The sequence below is a fragment of the Chenopodium album genome, chromosome 23 (assembly GCF_948465745.1).
Source record: "Chenopodium album chromosome 23, dcCheAlbu1.1, whole genome shotgun sequence".
Taxonomy (NCBI): Eukaryota; Viridiplantae; Streptophyta; class Magnoliopsida; order Caryophyllales; family Amaranthaceae; genus Chenopodium; species Chenopodium album.
The window spans coordinates 24813632-24837156 of record NC_137856.1 but is presented as its reverse complement, the minus strand read 5'-3'; the positions used below and the strand labels follow the sequence as shown (position 1 = coordinate 24837156).

Here is a 23525-nt window from a genome sequence, read left to right as displayed (position 1 = left end):
ATTGATAATTTGTGGGGTTACAATTCTCGTAGATCTCTTGATTCCTCTCTCCAAAGGGCTAGGGTTTTGATATTTGTTTTTAGTACGGGGCCTTGTCGGCTTATTCCATACTATGTACCTACAATGTTTGGTAGTAGGGAGGAGATGGGGTCTTTGTGACTTATTCCATCTGAGCCTTATTAAACCCTAGATACGACCCTCTTTATATAGAGTGTCGTAGATTAAAAGATAATAATCTATGAGATTCTGAAGATAAATATCTTACATTTTTTTGATATTATCTCCTTATTTACATATATCTAACACCTAATAATTACAAAATTTCGGTGTCAACAAATGCCCCCTCGAGACCTGTTGTGAAGATTTGATAGCGGATGCAACTTGGTCTCGAATTTTTCTTGTAGAATTTGAAAGCAAATTTGGTATGCCCCCATTAAATCTACGAGTTTTGAGACTTGAAGATTGGAGATGAAGAGCGAAAATTGTCCCACCGAGCGTGCCAAAATTTGTAAACCATAAAAATTCAAACCTACAATATATAATTAAAGAGGTAGAAAAATATTTGGGAACAATTATTTCATTGATAATTTGTGGGGTTACAATTCTCGTAGATCTCTTGATTCCTCTCTCCAAAGGGCTAGGGTTTTGATATTTGTTTTTAGTACGGGGCCTTGTCGGCTTATTCCATACTATGTACCTACAATGTTTGGTAGTAGGGAGGAGATGGGGTCTTTGTGACTTATTCCATCTGAGCCTTATTAAACCCTAGATACGACCCTCTTTATATAGAGTGTCGTAGATTAAAAGATAATAATCTATGAGATTCTGAAGATAAATATCTTACATTTTTTTGATATTATCTCCTTATTTACATATATCTAACACCTAATAATTACAAAATTTCGGTGTCAACAATGCTGTGTTAGATAATTTATCAACAAATGTTTTTGGAAGTTTGAGCATCAATACAAAATGAGAAAATATTGGACAATAGAGATATAATCATATAAAGTAGAATCTTATCACATTAATCCCAAATACACACAAAGTTGAGCAAAGATTAAGATAGTAATCACAAAGAAAAAAATAAAAACACATAAATACTTATGAGTATAGAGAGAAATAAATTAATCAAATTCGAAAATAGGAAATATTCAAGCTTCATCCAACCTAACCCTATTTATAGGGAATAATACAAAACTAAAGCTCTTTTTTACATCATAGCCATAGGTTTACAAAAGAAAGCTCAACATTAAAACAAATTAAACAAACTTAGAGAGAATAGGAAATTGATTGTTGTCCATTAAACAAAGGAAAAGCTCTTGTTTGTATCATAGCCATATAATTACAAAAGAAAACTCAATATTAAAAAAAATTAAAGAAACTTAGAGGGAAAAGGAAAGAGATAGTTGTCCATCAAACAAAGGAGTATGAGAGCGCGCTATCGTCAATTCGTCATAGTCTTCTACCAATAAATTCACATCAAATAAATATGTTAGTTTGAGCTGCTATGGTAAATGCAATAATGCATTGAGGTTTTTTTCTTCCGCAGCTTCTTTTCTCACACATTGTCTCAAACGATGTATTTGAATTATATCAACAAAGTGACCGTAATATATCATACTTTATACGGCTGGCGACAGGTTACGGAAAAGCAACAAACTTAATGGCACTGTCGATATTGGGATTGACTTTGGCAGTTAACTTTTCAGAAAGATTTAAGATCGGAATTGGAGGTTATGAATAGGTGAGTTTTAATTTCTTATGCTCCAAAGAAATGTCAAATAGTAGATTGGCTAAACTCCTCATAAAAGGATTGCTTGTTGTGCTATACCCTAGATTCTTTCTGCTTTGTTGTGTTTTACTTGCTTCAAAGCAAAAGTAGTATTGTCAATAATTCAGTATTCAGTATACAACCCAACTTAATTTTTTGTCTACTCACAATCTCTAATGTCTAACTTTCTAATAATAATGTTTATCCTTACGTAACTTTATAAAACAAAATAGGGATATAGTGGGATTTGGTATTGGCGCTAGAGCGGAAACTCCTAAGTAAAAAGTGAGCGCTCCAAATTACATCTGGTCCATTTAATTCGATCTATTTATTCGATACATACTAGTTTTTTAACACTTCTAACTGATTATATAAGCTCAGTGGTATAGCACACGACTTTTGATGTACAAAATATTTTATTGATATTGTGTATATTAAAATTACAAAATATTGAAAACAGGCATACTTTTAAGATTATTAAATAATTGTATCATAATATACATCAAAGTGTGAAGTATATAATATTGTAATTAATTGATTTTATATTTTATATAGTTTTTTGTTAGCATTCATATTTCGCATGTTATTTTTTTATATTTTGTGTGAAAATTGACACCACATACAAATTATTATATTTACACCCTTAACTTTGTTAATCAATAATTAATAGTGCAAATAAACATTTATTCTTCAATGTGATGGGTTCTAGTCTCATTTTAACTATCATTTATAAAGAATAATTGTAGTGAAAAATTACAATCACTCTTATGAATTCAATTTTAAAAACCCCAAAACTATATCCTAAAATCAATTAGTGGGACGTGGAATAACTGCTAATCTTAAATGTTGTTCCTCTATATTTCTTCAACTTGGAACATGCTAGTATTCCCAACTCATTTCACTTGGTACTTAATTAAAGTGGAATTGATGGTAAGCTATCACTAATATATATAGCTGAGTTTTAACATTTGACATTCTAAATTTTCACAAGTGTTATATATTAGATGACAACAACTAAGCACAAGTATGTGTGTGTATTTATATATATGTGTATATATATATGTATATATATGTGTATATATGTGTATATATGTGTGTGTGTATATATATATATTTATGTGTGTGTGTGTGTGTGTGTGTGTGTGTGTGAATATAGAGGAAGGCTCATATAAGAACCCAATCTTATATAAGAATCAATCTCAGGCCTTTATTAGTTTTGATCTAACCATCTAAAATGATTCTTTAGTAATGGTATTTCTGTAATTTTGAGAATTTTGTATTTAGAACATAGAAAAAAAATTTAGAACATAGAAAAAAAATTTAGAACATAAGCAGAAAAAATTTAGAACATAAGCAGAAAATTTTAGAACATAAGAAAAATAATTTAAAAGATAGCAAAATTTTAGAACATAAGCAACCAAAAAAGTTAGAACATAAGAAAAATAATTTAGAACATAAGTTGAAAAAAATAATCATAGCATTGGTAAAAATTAATAACATAATCTGAAAAAAAAAATTTAGATCATAGGAAATATTTAGAACCTAAGCTGAAAAAATAATTTAGAACATAGGAACAAATTTAGAACATAATCTAACAAAAAACTCAGAACATTAAAAATAATTTGGAACATAAGTAGAAAAAATTTAGAATATAGGAAAAACTTTAGAACATAAGCTAAAAAAATAATTTAGAACATAAGCTGAAAAAAATAATTTAGAACATAGGAACAAATTTAGAACATAATCTAAAAAACAATTTAGAACATTGGAAAAAATTTTGGAACATAAGTAAGAAAATTTTTAGAATATAGGAAAAACTTTAGAACACATAAGTTGAAAAAAATTTAGAACATAGGACAAAGTTTAGAACATAATTAGTGTTCATACATAAGAAAGGGTTCTTATATAAGGTGGGGTTCTTACATAATAGGGGAGGGATCCGGTGAGAATAGGTCAATATGTGAGAATTCACACTTATATGAGAACTAATCTAAAATTTAGAACATGTGAGTAAAAATTTTAAACATACGAGTTAAAATTTAGAACATGTGACTCAAATTAAAATTTGAACATATGAGTAATAATTTATAACATTTGTGTGAGTAATATGTTTAGAACATCTGATTTAAAAATTAGAACAAGTGATTAAAAATTCATAAAATTTGCTTTATGGAATTTTAAACATATGAGGAACATTTAGAACATCTGATTTAATATTATGAACATGTGAGTAAAAATTTAGAAAAAACTGATATATAATATAGAAAGTGTGAGTAAAAAATTTAGAACATAAGAGTAAAAAAATAGAGCAGACGCTTTAAAATCTAGAACATATAACTAAAAATCTTAGAACACACGTTTTAAAATTTAGAACATATAAGTTAAAATTTTGGGACAAGTTATCTAAAATTTATGACATCAAACTTAACTAATTATTTAATATATATGGTTTAGAACATGTGAGTACTAAATTAGAACATTTGATTTAATTTAGAACACCTAAGGAAAAGTTTTGAACATCATATTTAAAATTTAGAACATACGAGTAAAAATTTAGAATATAAAGAGTGTTCTCACATAAGAAAAATTCTCACACATAAGAAAAATTTAGAACATACAAGTTATCACATATAGAAGGAGTTCTCATGAGAGCAGCCTATATATATATATATATATATATATATATATATATATATATATATATATATATATTCATGGTTTTTTTTTTAAACAAAAAATGTTATTTTTGATAATCTCCTAATATTTCATATGCATATAATAGGCACTATTCTGTTCAACTTAAATCCACTTATTTTAAGATTAATAAGTTCAGACAAGGGTTAATAAGTTCAGATAAGATAAGTTCAGGAAAACTAAGTTCAGATAAGTTGTGATAATGGTTAATCAGGGCTACCCAAATTTGATTTATAACTAAAATAAGTTCTAATAAGCACTAATAAGTTCAGATAAAATCTGATAAGTTCATATAAGTAAAAATTTAATTTGGTGAATAGAACGCACCCTAAATTACTTAACTTCCAATAAAAGTCTTAAAAGCTTATTTAAATATTTACCTTATAAAATTATATGACTTTTAACACAAATCTCATAAAAAAATTTGCATTAGCTTAAGAACATCGGCCTCACTGAATTTTGTAAAAGTCCAAAATATACAACTCAAATAAATATCGCCGTCTGTGGGGATCGAACCCACGACCACGTGGTTAAAAGCCACGCGCTCTACCACTGAGCTAAGAAGGCAATTTTATAACATTAACTGTAAGATTCAGTAATTAATATAATCGACTTATTACTTCGTATGTTTAATGAAACATGCATATGGTTGATGATGATTTGTCAATTAATTTTAAATCATGGGACGCAATATATGGAGTAATTAATCTTCAATTTGCAAATTCAAGCTCAATTGTCAACCTTAGAACTACCGTATTCAAAATTTTCGGTAACCATTTGGTATCTGATTTTTATTTTTTTTTTTTAATGGTAAATAATGATTTGATTTGATTCAGAAAAGTGCTTAAATATTTGCTTCAACTAAAAAAAATGTGCTTAAATATGCTGCCACAAGTTTTAATTAAAGTCCACAGATATCACCAATAAAAAGGTGTTAAAATAATGTTGAACATCTCAAATATATATCAGTAGTACACTAAATTGTCCCGTTTTCAGTGCGTCTTGTGTGCGGCTGACCACACCATGTGGCCACTTGTAAAAGAACAAAGTAATCCCTATAAAATTAAACTGGTAACCCATGTAATATTGACCAAGTAACCCCTAAGTAACCTTTATAACACTAAGTAACCCCTGTAAAACTGAGCAAGTAACCCTAAACGAGTAACCTCTATAATACTAACGAAGTAACTTTCATGATGAAAGGCTTTGTGTACATGTAAGACTTTGTGTGCGAGTTAAAACTACTCCGTAATTGGTAATAATGAAAGACAAAGAGAAAAAATATTAGGTGAATAATTGAAAAGTTTAATGAAGAGGAATTTTGATCGAATTACTCAATTACAATATGTCGAGTATGTTCAAGTAAAAGTTACCCTATTAATTCACCATGGTTGGATCAGGTCGATATCCAAAATTTCTAAATTAAGCAGAGTAATAAAGTTTTCAAAAGAGCAACCGTTATCAATAATAGAACTCTAGTATAGTTACCCATTTTTCATCTAAGGACACAAAGTAGTTGGAAATTTTGAAGATTCTATTCCAAATCCAAGAGTCTATGTTGTAACATAAACTGTAATTAATTACCTCAATTTTATGATGTACTTTTTCACAGGAAAAAAAAAACTAAATTTTTGAGATTTTTTTTTTGTACAAATTTTCTACTCCTTACTTCTTAGTTGGATCTTGGTAACAGTGTTTTCACATATCACACATTGGAAATGGTGTAGCTGATTTTTGTTCTTGTTCTGTTTTTATGCTAAACAACAAAGTAACTGTAGTTCCGAACAAACAAGCAAGCTCAATTCTACTTTGTTGAGATAATTAATGTTTATAAACATTTATTAGTTTGTTAATTGACATATTATCCAAGTTTACCTATGCATAAGAAAGGAGCACCATGCTATAGCATTGTACCACATTTTGGCAATGTCTAACTTAAAACTCGATATCACCCTAAGCTGAAGTTTAGAGATAATAAGATCTACCACCAAAACTAACGACAACTCTCTTACTTTTTACATGTAGCATTTTATAGTGCTACTTAGATTTAGAATGATAGGGAGCTTCACAATTAATCGCTAAATAGAACCTAATGACAACTAATCACAGCAAATATAAGCCGATCATCCAACCCCAGACCAGAAAAAAGTCCCCAGGTGCAACATCTTAGATACACTTCTCAACCTTCAGTCTTCAGGGGTTGATAGAAGGCCATAGTATCGATCCTCTCCTTTGAGCTTTTTCAATGCCATCAAATATCTCAACCCATCTTATAGAAATCCCAAGGTGAAAACCATTCAACTATTAAACTGCCTCCAAGGGGATGATGGAAGGGCAGAAACTAAATAAATCAACTCCATCGGTTTCCTCGACCACTGGAATTCTGACCCCTGGAAGATTCAGACATAGAAGTTGAAGATCCCAAAACATTAATACTTGATCTCTTTTTTTTATGGGTCTTCCATGTCAAATTCCAAGCTTCACTTCCACTTCCACTTCCACTTCCATTTCCATATCCACCATCATCTTCATGTTCGGGTGTTCCAAAGTTCAGCCCATTCATCCTCATCTTCCGAGGGGAAGGATGAGGAAATTCTTCACTCTTTCCATCACTGAAACTATTGATATCATCATCCCCAAGATCATAAACCTTTTCCATTCCTCCATGATTATTGTTCGGCGAGTTGAAGTTCTCAGAGGAAGCAGCTTCCTTCCTCTTCTTCTTGTTAATAGCTGAGGACAAGTCTTCTCCATTCTCTACAGCTTTTACCCATCGTAGGTCGCTGATGGTGTCAGCATATATCACCTCTTTTCTCTTCCGCTTGCCTGTTATTTTGCCCACTTCATGATCAAAACCTTTGCTTCGCTCAGAGGCATCAGTGTTAACAGTGTACACCCATTCAGGCACCTCATGGTCTTCCATAAGACGAGGTTTGTAGTTTTCCTTTTGCCTTCTCTCTTCATCCATTTTCTCAAATAGCCAGTACTCTTCATCTGTTCGAGCTGCCAACCGGTTGATCTCTCTCTCACTCGGAATATCTGTTCCAAGCGCGCTTGTTCCCCTACGCATAATCACTTCCAACATCTCCTTCCTGTCCTGAGCTGCATAAACCAAATAAAATTTTCACATGGCATGTACTTGACTACAAAAAGTACAATACAATAGATAAAGAGCCATGAAAAGATCAAGAGTCTCAAGACTCAAGTCCTAAACATAAACTGCAATCAGTCAATCCCTTGACAACCACAGATATAGGGGCAGGGGATAGATAGCACATGTGCAAAAGAAGAGAGAGGTAAAAGAAAAAGAAAGATGCTTCAAGAATTGCTGGTTTCTATCACAGAAATATTATCCACTTCTCATACTTCCACCCTTGAACATAAAGAAAGGGGAGGATTCCATTATCTTCATAAGTTCAATATATGTATAAAATGTATTGAAATTCCATGAAAACGCTATAATACAAATTACTCAGATGGTAGACAAGAATGCAGGACAACGACAGCAATGCCAGTTTTTTATTAAAAAATCAAATTTATGGAAATATGCTTGAGGCTCCAATAAGAACGGGAAAAAAAATTAGAGAGAGATGGCAGCATACCTGTTGAAGTTGTATTGAAGAGCCCGGCCTGAATTACCTTGGCATCTATGCCCATTTTCTGTTTTGCACGTTCCAAAATTACCTCTTCTATAGATCCAACACTAACCAACACGAAAACTCTCACCTCCTTCTTCTGACCAATACGATGGGCCCGATCCTCAGCCTGTTGGTCCATCTGGGGGTTCCAATCACTGTCAAATATAATCACAGTATCTGCAGTCTGTAAGTTCAAACCCAGACCTCCTGCGCGAGTACTGAGAAGAAAGATGAAATACGGAGAATCTGGAGCATTGAATTCTTTAAGTAAAGTCCCTCTTTCATCAGTTTTTGATGAACCATCAAGTCGAAGGAACCTGTGCTCACGCATTCTAAGATAAACTTCAAGAATATCCAAGAGACGAGTCATTTGTGAAAACAAGAGAACTCTATGTCCAGATTTAGCCAGTTTAGGAAGCAGTCTATCAAGTAGCTCAAATTTCCCTGATGCTCTCACTATCTCATCGCTGCGCCATATATTATACTCTGGCAAGAACAAGTAAGGGTGGTTGCAGCACTTTCTTAACTGCATTGACAGATTTTGTAGGCTCTTTGATTTCCCTCGCTCTGCAACATTCAATCATAGATTTAATGATCATCCAAAAGGCACTACGACAATGATAAAGACGACAACAACAATAACACCAATAACAACAAAGTAAATCACAAATACAAATCTTGAACTCATACTTAACAGCAAATCTTAATCTCCATACCAAATTGCCAAAGGCAAGCATACATGTATTTGTTGTACAGATGGCGTATTTTGCACCGATCATTACGTTTTGGACAATTGGGTTCCCTTTCCTCAATACCCTAATACCTAGTGAAACGAAACTTGAGGCATATATATATATGCACTCATTTCTACTTACGTTGTATAGCAGGGCAGTTTCAACCTTTGGGATTATTATCAACAATATTAAAGGTCTGAATGCATTCACTTTTACCCTTATTTATCGGTACTAAATTTCCTTCTTAGGCCATAAAATATCCTGTTTGCAAATATAGAAGTTCGGTACATCCAACATCCTCCCAGACCGCTATAAGTAGATGCCTTACCTTTAAGTATGGAGATAATGTTAAAGTATTACATAAGAGGACACAGGAACATTTGCAAGTTATCAGACTATCAGTTGAAGACAGATTGAGTCCAGAGAGTCAAACTGTCTTCAAACACGCACCACCAAAAATATATAAGCAAAGTAATAAAGAACAAAGAAACCAACACAAGAGCAGTGGGATAAATTATACTAACATGGTTTAGCAGTTAAACAGCACAAATTAAGTGCCCACTAAATCAAGAGACATCCACATGAGTTTGGTGCTCTCCATTAACCGCTCAAATCTTGTGCTCAAAGAGGTCTCGATCCTCAGTTTTCATAACCCTTTTTTCCAACTCTTACATATGCTGTAAGTTCATTTCTTTATCCCTCACGCTGCATATACACCTAGCATAAGAATTCTAACAAAGCTAAGCTATACAAATTCCCACCTCCACTTCCACAGTTCCACCATCACTAGAAGAAGAGAAAAAATGAGAAATGACCAATACCCATGAGCACAAGCAGAACAATGTCTGGGAGCAATTAAGGAAATACTTCAATTTTAAACCCAGATACAATGATATACTAATCTGGTCCTAATACAACATAACTAATTCAGTCAAGTAACAATTAACCTCTTTCTTGAGCAATTAATACTTCCAGGTCTGGCACCAATCTCTACTGATCCTTTCTTTTTTATACTAATGAGAATATTGGGTATCTTAAGTAAAAAGAAATAAAATAAATAAATAATCTAATTTTTAAGGTGGCAAACAAAGTTGTCAGCTTTATTATTAATCTTGCACACAGCTTGCTTTTCTCAAAAAGGATGTTATAAGTTGGCTCACAACAAGGGGACAGGCGATTACATACCTTGCTGAGAGCCAAGGAGAAAACAAATCCAAGCAAACATATAAGGATCACATTAAATGCATATCTAAACCACACGGATTGTTGTTAATCTGCCTTCAAGTCATTGAAAATTTTCCTAGATTATTCAGTTTCAATAATGCATTCTTTCCGTTTCGTGTCCTTATCATTGTTCAAAGAACACCCCCACTCAGCAGCTAAAAGGGTATGAGGGCAACTTCTTTCTCCTTGTGGCTGTTAACATATAATCCAAGCCCAATCTCTTGAAAGCCCTCATAAAGGTATGGGTTCTTTTGGTTAAAACGAAATAGCTACAAAGGCAAATATAAAAAAGATCTGAACTAGGGTAGAGACTATATCACAAAGCTTTCCCGAAAAGCTATGTTACTTGGACTTTGAAAACGGGCAAGTGTCAAAGTGTCATATGTGGCCATTAATAAAAATTATGCACGCTTTTGGTCCAATATGAAGTGTAACACCCAAATACGAGAGATGAGGCAACAAGAGCAGCCAAGTTGATATTAGCAGAAAAGTATAAACTCATTCATTTAGTGGTGGGGAAAACTCATGCGATTTTTTAATCTTCATAGGGGGGGGGGGGGGGGGAAGACGTTGATGGTGACAGTCTAAGTCATCATGGCAAATATTATGCTACCCAAGCAACAAAGCAATCTCTACCTCTAGTGCACCCACTCGCTTTAGAGACATTTACAAAAAAATTTAAAGAAGTTAAGAGTTGGTAGCAGATTTGTGTTTATAGGAGAAGATCCCACTTCTTCCTCACACATACTATTAACAGCAAAATTCCATCCTAGATGCTGTTGCCCTCTTAATTATAATCAACTACTTTTGTGTGATGCGGAGATTGCCTTTTGATATGCTACTAAACCTTTATTCCAATCAATTTGTCTATTTAATCTAAACTGTATGGTTGACATAATTTTCATCTAAATGTCCAAAGTGTAGCTAACTATGATTCAAATGAGCAAAAGTAAATCAATTGCATTTGGACTAAGGCTTTATTCTTTTCAACTTATAAAAATGAAGGACAAAGCTAGGATTGGAAACAATTTTCATTTTCTTGTTATAAATACAATCACAATTATGTTTTAAAAAATTTGCATTTCCGGTTATAACTCGCCATTGTTGTGTGTCATTGATATAATGACAATAATTGCTATTGTTGTTGTTGTTGCCATAATAAGTTCAACAATAATAGTAATAAGTACTCCCTCCGACTCATTTAATATAGATAAAAGAAAATGCTAGAGAAGAAGGTGAGTGGGAATAAGATCAAGTAGGATAAAAAAAAGATAGTGTGTAAAAAGGTAGGTGAATACAAGAAAAAGATGAACAAATTAAAAAGATAGTGTGGAAATGTGTACATGTGTAATTAATATGGGGTTAAAGGGTAAGATGGTAAATAAGGTAAGCTTAAAATAGAACACAGCAAAGTCAGTGCAACAAAATAGAGGGAATAATGTGGAAAGTAAGTAGAGCAAAAAAAACCGGAGGAGTATTACCATTATTAATTTAAATAGTAGAATATTAATACCTACGTGCTACAACTAAGAGGAACAAAATGAAAAGAAACCTATATTTTTTTTTTAAATATTCGTTAAAGCAAATGCAGAAGCAAAATTCCTATTTCTCGATTCTGCTATAATAGGTTCTAATCAAATATCAATGAATATTAGCTGATAACGATCATCGTTTTACACAATTTTTCTTATTATATCTTTATAAATTTCAAAGGTACTGTATTTCTCTTACATACGTGCCATGAAGCAATAATATTATTGTGGTGATCGTTAAATCGGGTAATCCTGAATCCTAATATCATTCAAAAAATTTCTGCTTATGTCATTATTATGTTCACTTGTGACTTCTGTAATAGTTCTAATGCATACATACTTACAAATCATAATAAAATACATTATCAGAGATCCGATTAATATTGTGGTACATATATATGATATTGATTCTTGCTTAATCAAATCTATGTTTTACTTATCACATATCCTAAGTCAGATTTTATTTGGTTTTGGGATTAGTTTCAATAGTTTTTTGTTATACAATAGTACCTCATCTATCCCAAATTTTTTTGCAAGTTTTTAAGTTGTGATTTACAATATTATAAAGAATTCCAAAACTTGTGAGTAATGTGTAATAAAGGAAGCAAACACTTTGTATTTTTAAACTATCGGAATTTTTTTTTTTTTAAGTGTTTAGAGAGCCACAAAGGGGGGGTGATGGGAAGCTCTAACCAACTATGTATCCCTCACTCTCAACCTATCAGAATTGTAATTAGACAATATAGATAATTATCCTAAAACCAATAATGAGGGAATTGTCAATTAAGTTATATGTATGTTTGATTGATTGGTTTCATTATACTCTCTTGAATTCAAGATATGAATCCACAATCTGCCTCATAATTACTATTGTTGGTCATATACTCCCTTTGTTCCTTAATGACTATCCTACCACGGGTTGTTGTGCGGTGTGTTACACAAGTTTTCCTAACAAGGGACAAGAACTGAGACAAGTAATTATAGGGAATTCGAAAAATCTCTCGCCATAAATATAACTAAATAAAATAAATCTTGTTAGTTTTTAGATGAAATAAAATAACTGAATCTGATAAGACATCTGTAGTAATTAAGGTATAATAAGAACTGTTATACGAAGACTAGTGCATGGCTGTTACAGTGATCCGAGTCATTAAGGCAATAAGGCTGCATTATTTTTACATTCTAGGTGTTGCACTATCTTTGGTGGATAAAGGCTTCATTGTTTTGACATTATAAGTGTTGCACTGGTTTGGTGGATTCAAAAACCTACTGGGTTGACATGGAGACTGGAGAGGGGCCAGTGTGTGCGTGTGTGTGTTCTCTGTTGTGTGTCATGTGTTGTGTGTGTCTGTGTAGATACCTATTCAGTTTTTATATAATAGAAGACAAAGTGTGGAGGTAAAGGAACCATCATACTCCCTTGCTATGGCTCTTCCTAGATCAGTGAAAACACCTAATGGGTGGAAGTAAAGGAAGCAAAAACCGCTGGGAATGACATGGAGATGGGGGCTTGGCTTTGTTCTATACTCCCAAGTTATGGTTCTTCCATCCCCAGCCCAACAGTACTGGAGCAGCTTATAATTCATGCAAAAATGCATAACTAATAAGTTACTTCTTTGTCCAAAGTTCAGCATTACACATCTGAAAAAGGTACATGTTCAGAGAGAGAGTGCATAATGTATTATCAAAGGAAAGCCGATATTCAAGGAACCATTAAACATGTACAGGCAAAAGAAAATGTAACCATACCGCTATAATACAAAAACAAAGCCTTAGTCCCAAAATGATTTGGGGTCAGCTAATAAGAATTGTCATAAGGAAACGTCCGCAAAATTTGGAACAAAGACAGGAATCTGATGAGATGAAAGCGGACAAAAAGTATGTAACCATATTGCTATATAGTTCTAAAATCTTTGACATAAAACTATTAACAATTAAGTCTCCAATGTAAGTTCCCTCCGTAGACTATATCCCAGCCCATCTTATCCTGCATTAATTTCTACAGGAGAGAAGCATCTGAAAAAATTCTATCAAACCAAAAAATATTAACGCACACCATACTAGCAACTATGTACAAAAATTTCATTGGATCAAATACAGCAAGCTCACTGCTAAGAAATGCTAGAATTTAAGGAATCAATAGAATACCTGAATCCATGCCCACTCTACCCATGTCTGTAACTTGTTGATAATAAATTTTCTGCCATGCAGACAAGTCACATTTCAATATGACCTGTGTCTTCCCAGGTAAATATTTCTCCACTTCATCTTTCTTCCTTCTGAGAATAAATGGCCTTATAACCTAACCACAGAAAATTTAATGAGCAAAACATGTCATGGTGTTATGAAATAGGATATAGACTAGAAGGATAATGGGCACTCACATGATGCAACCGTCGAATGACCAATAGCTGTTCTTCATCTGTAAGTGCAACTTCAGATCGATCAGTAAATGGCGCATTAAACCAATCTGCAAAATTTTCAACAGAATTAAAAATGTGTGGAAGAAGGAAATTGAGCAGGGCCCACAACTCCTGGAGGCTGTTCTGTATTGGAGTCCCAGTCAGCAAAAGTCTGCGCCGAATCCTATATCTGGATATATATAAAAATTGTATTAAGTGTGGAAAATTCAATAATGAATACCAATTAGCAAAACTTTTAGGAAAAAGGTAAGTAGCACTCTGAATCATCACATTCACCAAGAGAGATCACAGATTCATGATAACAGAACATCACTGCAAGCTCAAGTCCAAAATACAAGCACGATTTCATAAAGCCACATGACTTACAAAAAGGGCAAGTTTAACAAAAAGCAGACAAACATAATAGAGGAGAATAAATTGATAACAAGGTTACTCTGACTCTTCATCTTGTCTCAAACACTCATGTCAGACATTTGACACTCTGACAAGGGTATGTAATCCTTACTCAACACTTCAACTTTCAACCAGACCAAAGATATTAAATCACATGTTTGAATAAAAAAAAAGCTTTCAGAGGGAAAGAGGAGGAAATGATGTGATAAATCAAATGTGTTTACAAAAGGGCTTGAGAAAGTTTGAACAAGAACTAGCAAACAAGTGAGCTTGAAATGTCTGTATGTATTTGTAATGTCACGTGCAGAAATTCTTCTAAAATCAAGAATATTTTTCATGAATATCGAGTCCCCACATCCATGTCCAATTATAGGACATTGTTACCCACACTCAAATTCATAAGTGATTACCATAGGTCAAGGACAATAAGAATGTTAAATAGTTGCAGACATAAACACTAATGTACAGCATCCTACCATGATTGAGCACTCATTCTTCCATACGAGGTCATGGTAACTCACTAGCTCCTACGTCAACAAAAATTCAAGTTCTATCATTTACTACTGAACAATTTTTCTCTAGAGCAAAATAAAAAAATAATAAAAAAAAAATAGAATTTCAATGGTAACATGCAGACTATCACTTGTCATCAATATTTAAAAAAAAAAATTAAAAAAAAAATTAAAAAAAAAAAAAAAGCAATAAGTTCATCCAGCACTTTATTTGTTATATTTTATTGATGCATATTGAAATTTTGCAAGAACAAGGCAGTGAGAAGAATAAATACAGAACATACTCTGAGACAAGAATCCGCGCAAGAGCACACTCATGATTTTTTAATCGATGCCCTTCATCAATGATCATGTAATACCAGTGAATTTTCTTGAGGTATTGCTTATCTCTCATGATAAGGTCATAATGAGTAATCATCACACAGAATTTTTCCTCAGCGAAATATTCTTCCCTGATTGCTTTCCTTGTCTCTTGTCGCCCATCATAGAGGACAGCAACAATACTAAATCAAAAAGAAATTATATTTAAAAATCAATTGACTATAAGTACTGTAAAATGTGAAATTTAGGAAATGACATGGCAGAAACTAAGAAGAAATTATATACCCGGGAACCCATGTTTGGAATTCATGAACCCAATTAGGTAAAACAGCCTTCGGTGCTACAATTAAATGAGGCCCACCCACGCCTTTTACCTCCAATAGGTATGCAATTAAAGCAATGGTTTGAATAGTTTTCCCTAATCCCATCTCATCTGCTAATATTCCATTCAGATTATTGTTGAACAATGAAAGCATCCACTGGAGACCCTCTAACTGATATGGTCTAAGCTCTCCACCTTGAAGCATTGATGGTTGCTCTGTTACCTGTAGAAAAATGCACAAGCTTTATTATAAAATTTGTTTTTCAAGTATTAGCAAAGAATTTCCATACTGCATTGGTCATGCTCAGGGTACAACATAACCTTTAAAACTTCTATGCAATCATCTTTAAAATAAATAAAGCATTAATGTAGGGAGCAACAGTTTAACGGTCAGCTACAGTGTGCTGTGTGCATACTTTCAAGTCATAAACCACACATATATTACTTCATATATGCAGATGGAATCTGGCTAACCTGCCTCAAATTCTAATATCAGTGTAAGTGATTCAAGTATTCAACAGCCTCTAGTCACAGAAGACAGACTGCAGTTCATAGAGTTTTGCAAATGATTGTGCAATCTAAACACTTTTACTTGTGACCAAACAAGGCTAATTCTTTTTTCGAGAAAACAGCTATAGTTGCCCGGAAAAAGGTGTGCACTTTGGTGTAAGCATCGAAGTGCCTGTAAGCACCAGGTAATAAATTCGATGGTAAATTCCATGGCTCAGGTGTTTGCCTCAAAGGTAGATCTGATTTCAGGTACTACTGTAGAGTTCTAGAAGAAAATATGAACTACTAAATATCAAATCATTTTGTTTGATCCAGCCAGCTGCTCAAGCTTCCTTTCAATAATTTAAGGAAAAGGTAGTCAGCTTGCTCAGCTTGTGCCTTGTGGACAAGAATGCCAAGATAAAAGCTAATACGATTACAGAGAATTCTGCAAGGGAAGCTCAGGCAGCAATGAGTTTGCAGCGATACTGTCAAAGGGAGGAATATCAACTAAGGTCTAAAGTTTTGGTCAAGTATATGATTCTAGACTTGTGCTGCTTCATATCAGTGGCCAAGAAAAAAAGAATGGCAAAGTGCAGAGTATCTAGAGCCAAATGGGTGTTTTCTAAAGCAGGGATTTAAAATTGCATACTGATCAAAACTGCTTCTGCTATGTTCGTGGCATTCTTGTTGTAATACTTGTAAGCAGAGCTCGGTGTTCAGCTTGCTTTTAGGCCTTTTTAATTACAAGAATAGTTATTAAAATTTAACATAAGTGCTCCATATAATTGATGATAAGCTGCCCTATTGAAAATTAAAATAAAAAAAAATGATAAAAATTAATAAATAAATAAAAGAAAATTTTACAAAAGGGAGAAATATCCCCCTACCACATAATTGGCACAAGCCAAAGCAATGCCAAGAAAGTGGTCCAAAAGTTTGTTAATAGATTTTGGGCTTGGAACAGTTAAAAGTGCCATTTTCCACCTCCAAGCATAGACACCAAACAACTATGATCATATCAGTGACAGCATGACTTCTTAGATTTTCGCTCATTAATTTCATTTTTGATATAATTAAATTAGCAATAGCACATTAAGTAAATATTATTATGATCCCAAAGATCCATCTTTAAATTCCAAACTTGTTTACCTTTTCCTGAATGGAATGGACAGCTGAATTATACTTCTTCTGACCATCAAGTAAACTGCCTGTCTTGTCAAAATCTTCTTCGCTTGCATCAATATCTTCATCAGGGATAGGAGTTCGATCTTTCGAGACATCTAATTCTTGAATATCAACATCAGACTCATCTAATGGCTCAATGCCATCAAAATGTTCTGCATCTTTTTGTCGTTGAACTGCAGCTCCAAGAGAAACAAGGAGATCATTTGTTTTCCCTAGAAGCATAGTTAATCTCTCATTTTTGCTCTCCTCAACCATTTTCATGTATGCTTCCTGGTCATCTTTTTTGAGAGCATCCATCCTCATTTTCTCTTGCCTTGTAGCGCGTTGCCTTTGCCTTCCATGCCACGCCTAGAAAATCAATGTTTCAGAAAATACCTTATACTAAATAATGCCTCCACATTCTCTATTTCCCTGGTCCTTCCCCTTTCCCTCACTTTTTCAAAGATTTTTACAGCTATCAAAGTCACAGAAAACTGAGAGCAAATGGAAAAACATTAAGTACCATGACCCCGTCGTTCCTCTGTTTCCGGCGTTTTGAAATAGAACCAACTTGTAACTGGAACTCACGAGCTGCATTGAGCAAATCTGCAAAAAATTTCCTTTTTCTAGTCTCCACAAAGTTCTTCTCCTCTTCTTCAAATCTGGATAATCTCTGCAATTACATATTTCACCAAATCAATATTATACACCAACTATTAGCTTACTTCTGAACATAACAATGACACTAAATTTGAAATAGAAAGTTCTGACTCAAATTTGAATCATCCTTTAAGAAAACTTAAATATGCATAACAACCCTTAACCTATTCCCTTTTGGAGATAGTGTGCTTTCATTAGACCTTCACTAAATCCTTTGGCCTCTGATTTCAAATGTTAGTCAGCTAATCATCATCACATGCACAACTTTTTTGAAGCAGCAGATGGAAACTCTACTAAGCGCAAAACATATAGAAGGGAAGGGATTGAAGAATGTACTCAAGTAAGAGAGGAGGGGATGGAAGAGAGTAAGACAGAGGGAGACAAAAATAGTAATCACATCACCTCTGCATCTCTTTTTTTCCTCAATTGATCATCAGCATCTCTAGCAAAAGGGTGTCCTACACCATAATAAGGACGGGGCAATCGTGCCATCCCCCAATCAAATAATTGCTTTTCAGGATGAACACATTTGAGGCGCAGCCAATACTCTGAACTTACTTCAGAACGGACCTTACTTTGCAGATCTGCAAGCTGATTGAATAAACAAAACAGAGCATGTTATCCATCCAGTTCTAACAAAATATTGGATAGACTACACATTCAAATGCTTATAAATACAAAAAACAAAAACAAAAACAAAAATGAAAGAACCCTGGAGAATTCAGTGACATCTGAGATCTTAACAGTCCTGGCTCTTGATTCAAAAGCTAGTCATAACTCTCATAAAGTAGGCAAGATTTGATACAGTAAGCTCAGGAGGTAGGTACTTCCCCAATTTTGTATTGGCTTAAACACTTTAAAAAAAAAAAAAAAAAAAAAAAAAACAAACAAACAGCTCACAAAAGAAATAGCATAGCATTTACCTTGAGACCATAAAGCTCAAGCAAGCACTTTGATTGCAAATCCTCGCCTCTACTTGAAGGTAGCTCTGGTTTTATTATAAAGAATTAGTAAAATAGAGAACATCTTAAACTCTCTCATAGGCTATGAAATGGATAGTGCAACATATCAGCAAACTTTAAGGGAAACTTTACTTGATTTTTAATAAAAATATACAATTTTAATAGCGAAATTAACCTAATAAAGCTCATCAAGTTCAACCATGCAAGTTAAGTAAACAATAAACGCATCACTGCAGTCCATATCACACAAAAATCTGGTTTACTGTGCATCAGCACTAATTTTACCAAAAAAAAAAAACAGTATAAATACCTTGTTAACAGAGTTATACCCCACACAAAAGAAATTCCTTCCAACTAAAGATAACCCATTTCACCAGAAAATAAAGTTAAAAGTACCATTTCACATTCACGGAGCTGCAGTAAATAAAGTCAATAATACATCAGTTCATTGTTCTAAATCATCAATGCCCAAGACATTGTGACCTTTCCACAAAAGAGGACACAATCGGCTACTGTTGCTTGAAAAGCGGACAGCTGAAAACTAAAGGACCACAAGCCCTAAATGTATACTTTCAAAGATAATAACATACAAATGCGTGAGAGCACCACAATGTGGTCAAACTAAATCCTTTAGAATGCTCTTTATTACTTCATCAGCAATCAAACACCAGCTCAACAAGCAAAGCTGAGTTTACGATCCAAATATTCAACACACTGAAAATTATAATTAATGGTCTCTTCATACACAAGAGGGTCTTGACAGGCACAAAGAACAGCCATTGGGAACAGTAAATTACGTTATAGGCCCATAAATTAAATCAATCATGTGAGATGTGACCGATTTTGAAGCTCAATATCTTCCAAGAATCTTGAGAGTAAGCATTCTCCCAATGAAGGCAGACTCACAAATTGAAGATCACAAAATACTATTTATGAATAAAAACTCAATAACAAGTCAAAAGCTAACAGAAAAGAACTCAAATAACAGGTCATAACCTAACACTGATACAAAGTTTGATAAAATACACCAACCTTCAAGTTCAGTCAAACGATGCTCAACCCGGCTCTGAAAACGGCTCTCATTCAATTCTGTCAGAGCGCTACTAGACATGCATTTCGGCCGTTGCTTAACCACAGCATCCTCAAATTCCATTATTAAATCCCCATAACTAGAGATACAAGATGCATCCTACAACCCAATTTCATCAATCAAATCAAATACAACATCAAGCACACAACAAGCTTAGATAACTTATGAGAGCAATGTCCTACAAAATATTAATACCCAAAAATCCAATTAAATACTCATAAATAAAGAATTATCAGAAATTAAAAAATCCCAAAACATATCAACTAAACAATTCAATCAAGCAAAAAACAATAATTCCAATACAAGCAAAGAAACCAAATTCTGAAAAATTCAAACACAGCCCAAATTCAACTCAAAATCACAAATTGAACAAAACCCATCAAAGAGACCCCGGAAAAATCAAAAGAACAATCACCTAAACAATCAAATCAGCAAGAATAAAACAAAAACACCCCAAATTCACCCCAAAATCAAAATTCAAACAAAACCCATCAAAAATCCAAAACAATAAACCAAAAAAATCCTCACTTTATTCGATTTAGGGGAAGAGTCACCCAATTGAGCATCACCAGAAGGCGAAATACCCTCATGAGCATCACCATCATCGCCGCGATAGATAGAAGAAACCGAGGCGAAAACTTCAGGAGGAAGAGGAATGTCACGAGAGAGAAGATTAAGAGCACAAATCAAAGTCTTGGTTTTCTGAACATGATCAAGAGAAGATGAAGGAGGTGGGGTTGAGGAATTGGCCTCAACCACCTGAGTAACCATGGCGGGAATGAATGAACAAAAGGGTTTCTTGTTCAACGGCTAATTTGATGAATTATATCTGGAATTTGCGCCAATTTAAAGGGGTTTAAATCAGTCTCTCTCTTAGTATAATCTCAGTTTTGCTCTGATTAACTGAGAGAGGGAGGAGAGAGAGAGACCAGAGTCTGGGGTTTTGGTTTTGCCGTTTTGATGTGTTTCGTTGTTTTTTGTTTTTCCCCTTTTTTTTTAGGTATTTTTTTGGGTTTTGTTTATGTGAGGTGCGTATAATTGTTGAGTTTGCATCGTGGCAACGGACGAGGGTTAGCTTTTATACTCCTTGTATCCTCTCTAGTCCGGTAGTCCCGACCCAAGGTTAGACGTTACAAAATACGGAGTAATTTTTTTAATGTTTTAAGGGAAAATCAAACCCTAATCTGAAAATCAAAAAGATTTGAAGCAAAATTGAGGGTTACAAATCAAGTTTTTTAGATTTAGAGTTGGATCATTTGATAAATTTTGAAGTCTAAATTGAAATTTTACTTTGTTAAGAGTTAACTTAATTAGTTAATAAAATGTGAGATAGGGGGTACAAATAATGTGAGATAGGTTATGACTTAATTAGCTGCTGGTTATTATAAAGGAAAATTTGACTACAATAATCCAACCTTTGCCCGGTTCTATTTTAATAAAGTTCAATCCTCATCTGCCCAAGTTCCATCTTCATCTCTTGCAATTCTTCTTCTGCATTTTCTTTCTTAATTTGCAACTTCTTTATTTTTTCTTCCATCAAACTCTTCTCCAGCTCAAGCTCAGCAATTGTTGTTTCTTTTTCAAATAATTGAAACCGTAGGTCATCAACAACAGTATCCCCTAAGTTCCACTTGAAAAAATTGCAAGTGGTGTCCTACCATAACACACACAAGGTACTTCAATTGCAATTACCCTAAATCAATTGAAAACCCTAAATCAATTCAATACCAAAATTGAAAACAGTTAAACTTACAGGCCACAATGGACACCCATAAAATTTCATTCCCATGTTAGGTCCGTTCTTGACTGTTCGCAAAATTGCATCCCTTCCACACTTGCACTTCACCTTTCTTCCATCTCTTGATGAAGAAGACGCACCAAAGCAACCAGAAACTTGCCTAATTGCAGACATTATATTGGCTGAATTTTTAAATTTTTAATTGAAAATATATTCAATTTTTGGTGAGGGAGGAAGATCGCAAAATTAGGGATGAATTGATAAAACAAGGAAGAAAAGGGAGTGAATAGATTTATACAGGGAGAAAGAAGGAGAAAGATCCGTTGAAAACAATAGAAAAAAAAAGGGAAAAAAAATAAAAAGGGAGGAAATACAACAGTCATTGCCACGTAAGACAGCAACCTACTGTTGCAGGTTTGGTTACCTGCTAGTTCGGATAAAATAGAAGGGGGGCCAAAGCTTGGATTATTGTACAATTAACGAAAGGTGGGATTATTAAAATAGAACCGGGCAAAGGTTGGATTATTGTAGTCAAATTTTCCTATTATAAATAACTACAAATAATGCTTTGTAGTATCACACTTGTTGCTGGTTATTATAATAACTACAAATAACCGTCGGTCTATGATCTCTTAGATGCTAGCAGTATCACTCCCGTTCTCCGTTATATCTAACAATTGGTCTCTAAGGTCATTTTACTTTTTGATTCTACTACTACCTCCGATTCTTATTACTTGCAACTTTTGCCATTTTTGGATGGTTCATGTAACACCCTAGAAATTCCTTTCCTTTAAAATGTACCCTTTACTCTTTGAAAATACGTTTAGGAATATCTAAGACATTACCGCCACCGTGAAAACGGCTAAGGCAACTATCAAAGATACACGACGGAAGACTTAAAAACTAAAACTATTTAAATAACACAATTCAAAAGCCAAACCAACGAAAGAAAAGTTGAAAATCAACAAAACCAAAGTCAAATAAAAATCCACTACAACTTGGAACCATTTAAGGCCCTTATTCAAAACCGAATCAACCAAACTTTTGTATTAGTCAACAAAATAAACATCATAAAATATTCAATGCATAAAACACATCATATCCTAATGGAAGCTAGCATGATTCTCTCTTCACTCATGCCCCGTCATGAACATGCTTCAATACCTGAAAAGTGTATCCCCACTTGCCCCCACTACTCTCCATTAAAATGGATCATCGTAGGGCCAAGATAAAGACATAGCCAGACACAAATACACACACACAATCAGCAAAGCTGAGTACATAAGCGTAATGAAGCAAACTAACATGCTTTCTCCTATCATCACACACTTACCTCATTGCACCTGTTTACAAGCACACACAACATTCAACAAAACACTTTAACTAGACACTGAATAATTCATTTAGCGTTGATTACGCATCGAACGGGTTTCCTCCTATACCTCCCCCAAATAAATTGAGGTTAACTGACACGGGAGCTAACCGTGCCAGCGACAAAACCACTTAAAGGTGGCGGAATTCCTGCGCATAATAATAAATAAAAAGGAATGTACAGCGTCCTGTACTCCATTAGAAGTTATGGTTAAATATAAAACCCCATAACTCCCCCCATTGTTCATACTCAAGGTATATATGTTCCAAGAGTTTTGGTACGTAATCTCTTTCACTTTACGTTATTTACATGTTATTGGACTTGGTGGTGACTCTCAAAGCATAATAAATCAATCAACAATAATAATTTAATCAATCAAACATACCAATTTAATTCTTGAATATTTAGTGACCACATAATATTTAATGTTGAACCCTTTTTAATTCTACCTCAGTGTCAAAGACACCTTAAACGCATAAA

At 33.7% G+C, this 23525-nt stretch overlaps 1 protein-coding gene and 1 non-coding gene across 2 annotated transcripts; both read right to left on the bottom strand.

Annotated features, from left to right (window-relative positions):
- Positions 1-4963: 4963 nt before the first annotated feature.
- TRNAK-UUU (transfer RNA lysine (anticodon UUU)) lies at positions 4964-5035 on the bottom strand. The gene has a single exon. It is a non-coding gene; the product is annotated as a tRNA-Lys (tRNA).
- A 1228-nt stretch (positions 5036-6263) lies between these two features.
- On the bottom strand, positions 6264-20744 carry LOC145608414 (putative ATP-dependent DNA helicase CHR12). Its single transcript, XM_081664028.1, has 12 exons — positions 20464-20744; positions 19878-20034; positions 18807-18871; positions 18286-18474; positions 17747-17896; positions 17209-17592; positions 15531-15790; positions 15209-15427; positions 13981-14188; positions 13745-13898; positions 8071-8673; positions 6264-7570 (listed from the first exon to the last, which is right to left on the bottom strand). Exons 1-12 carry the CDS (start codon positions 20704-20706, stop codon positions 6819-6821), a joined length of 3384 nt encoding a protein of 1127 aa, XP_081520154.1. The 5' UTR covers positions 20707-20744; the 3' UTR covers positions 6264-6818.
- Positions 20745-23525: the final 2781 nt, after the last annotated feature.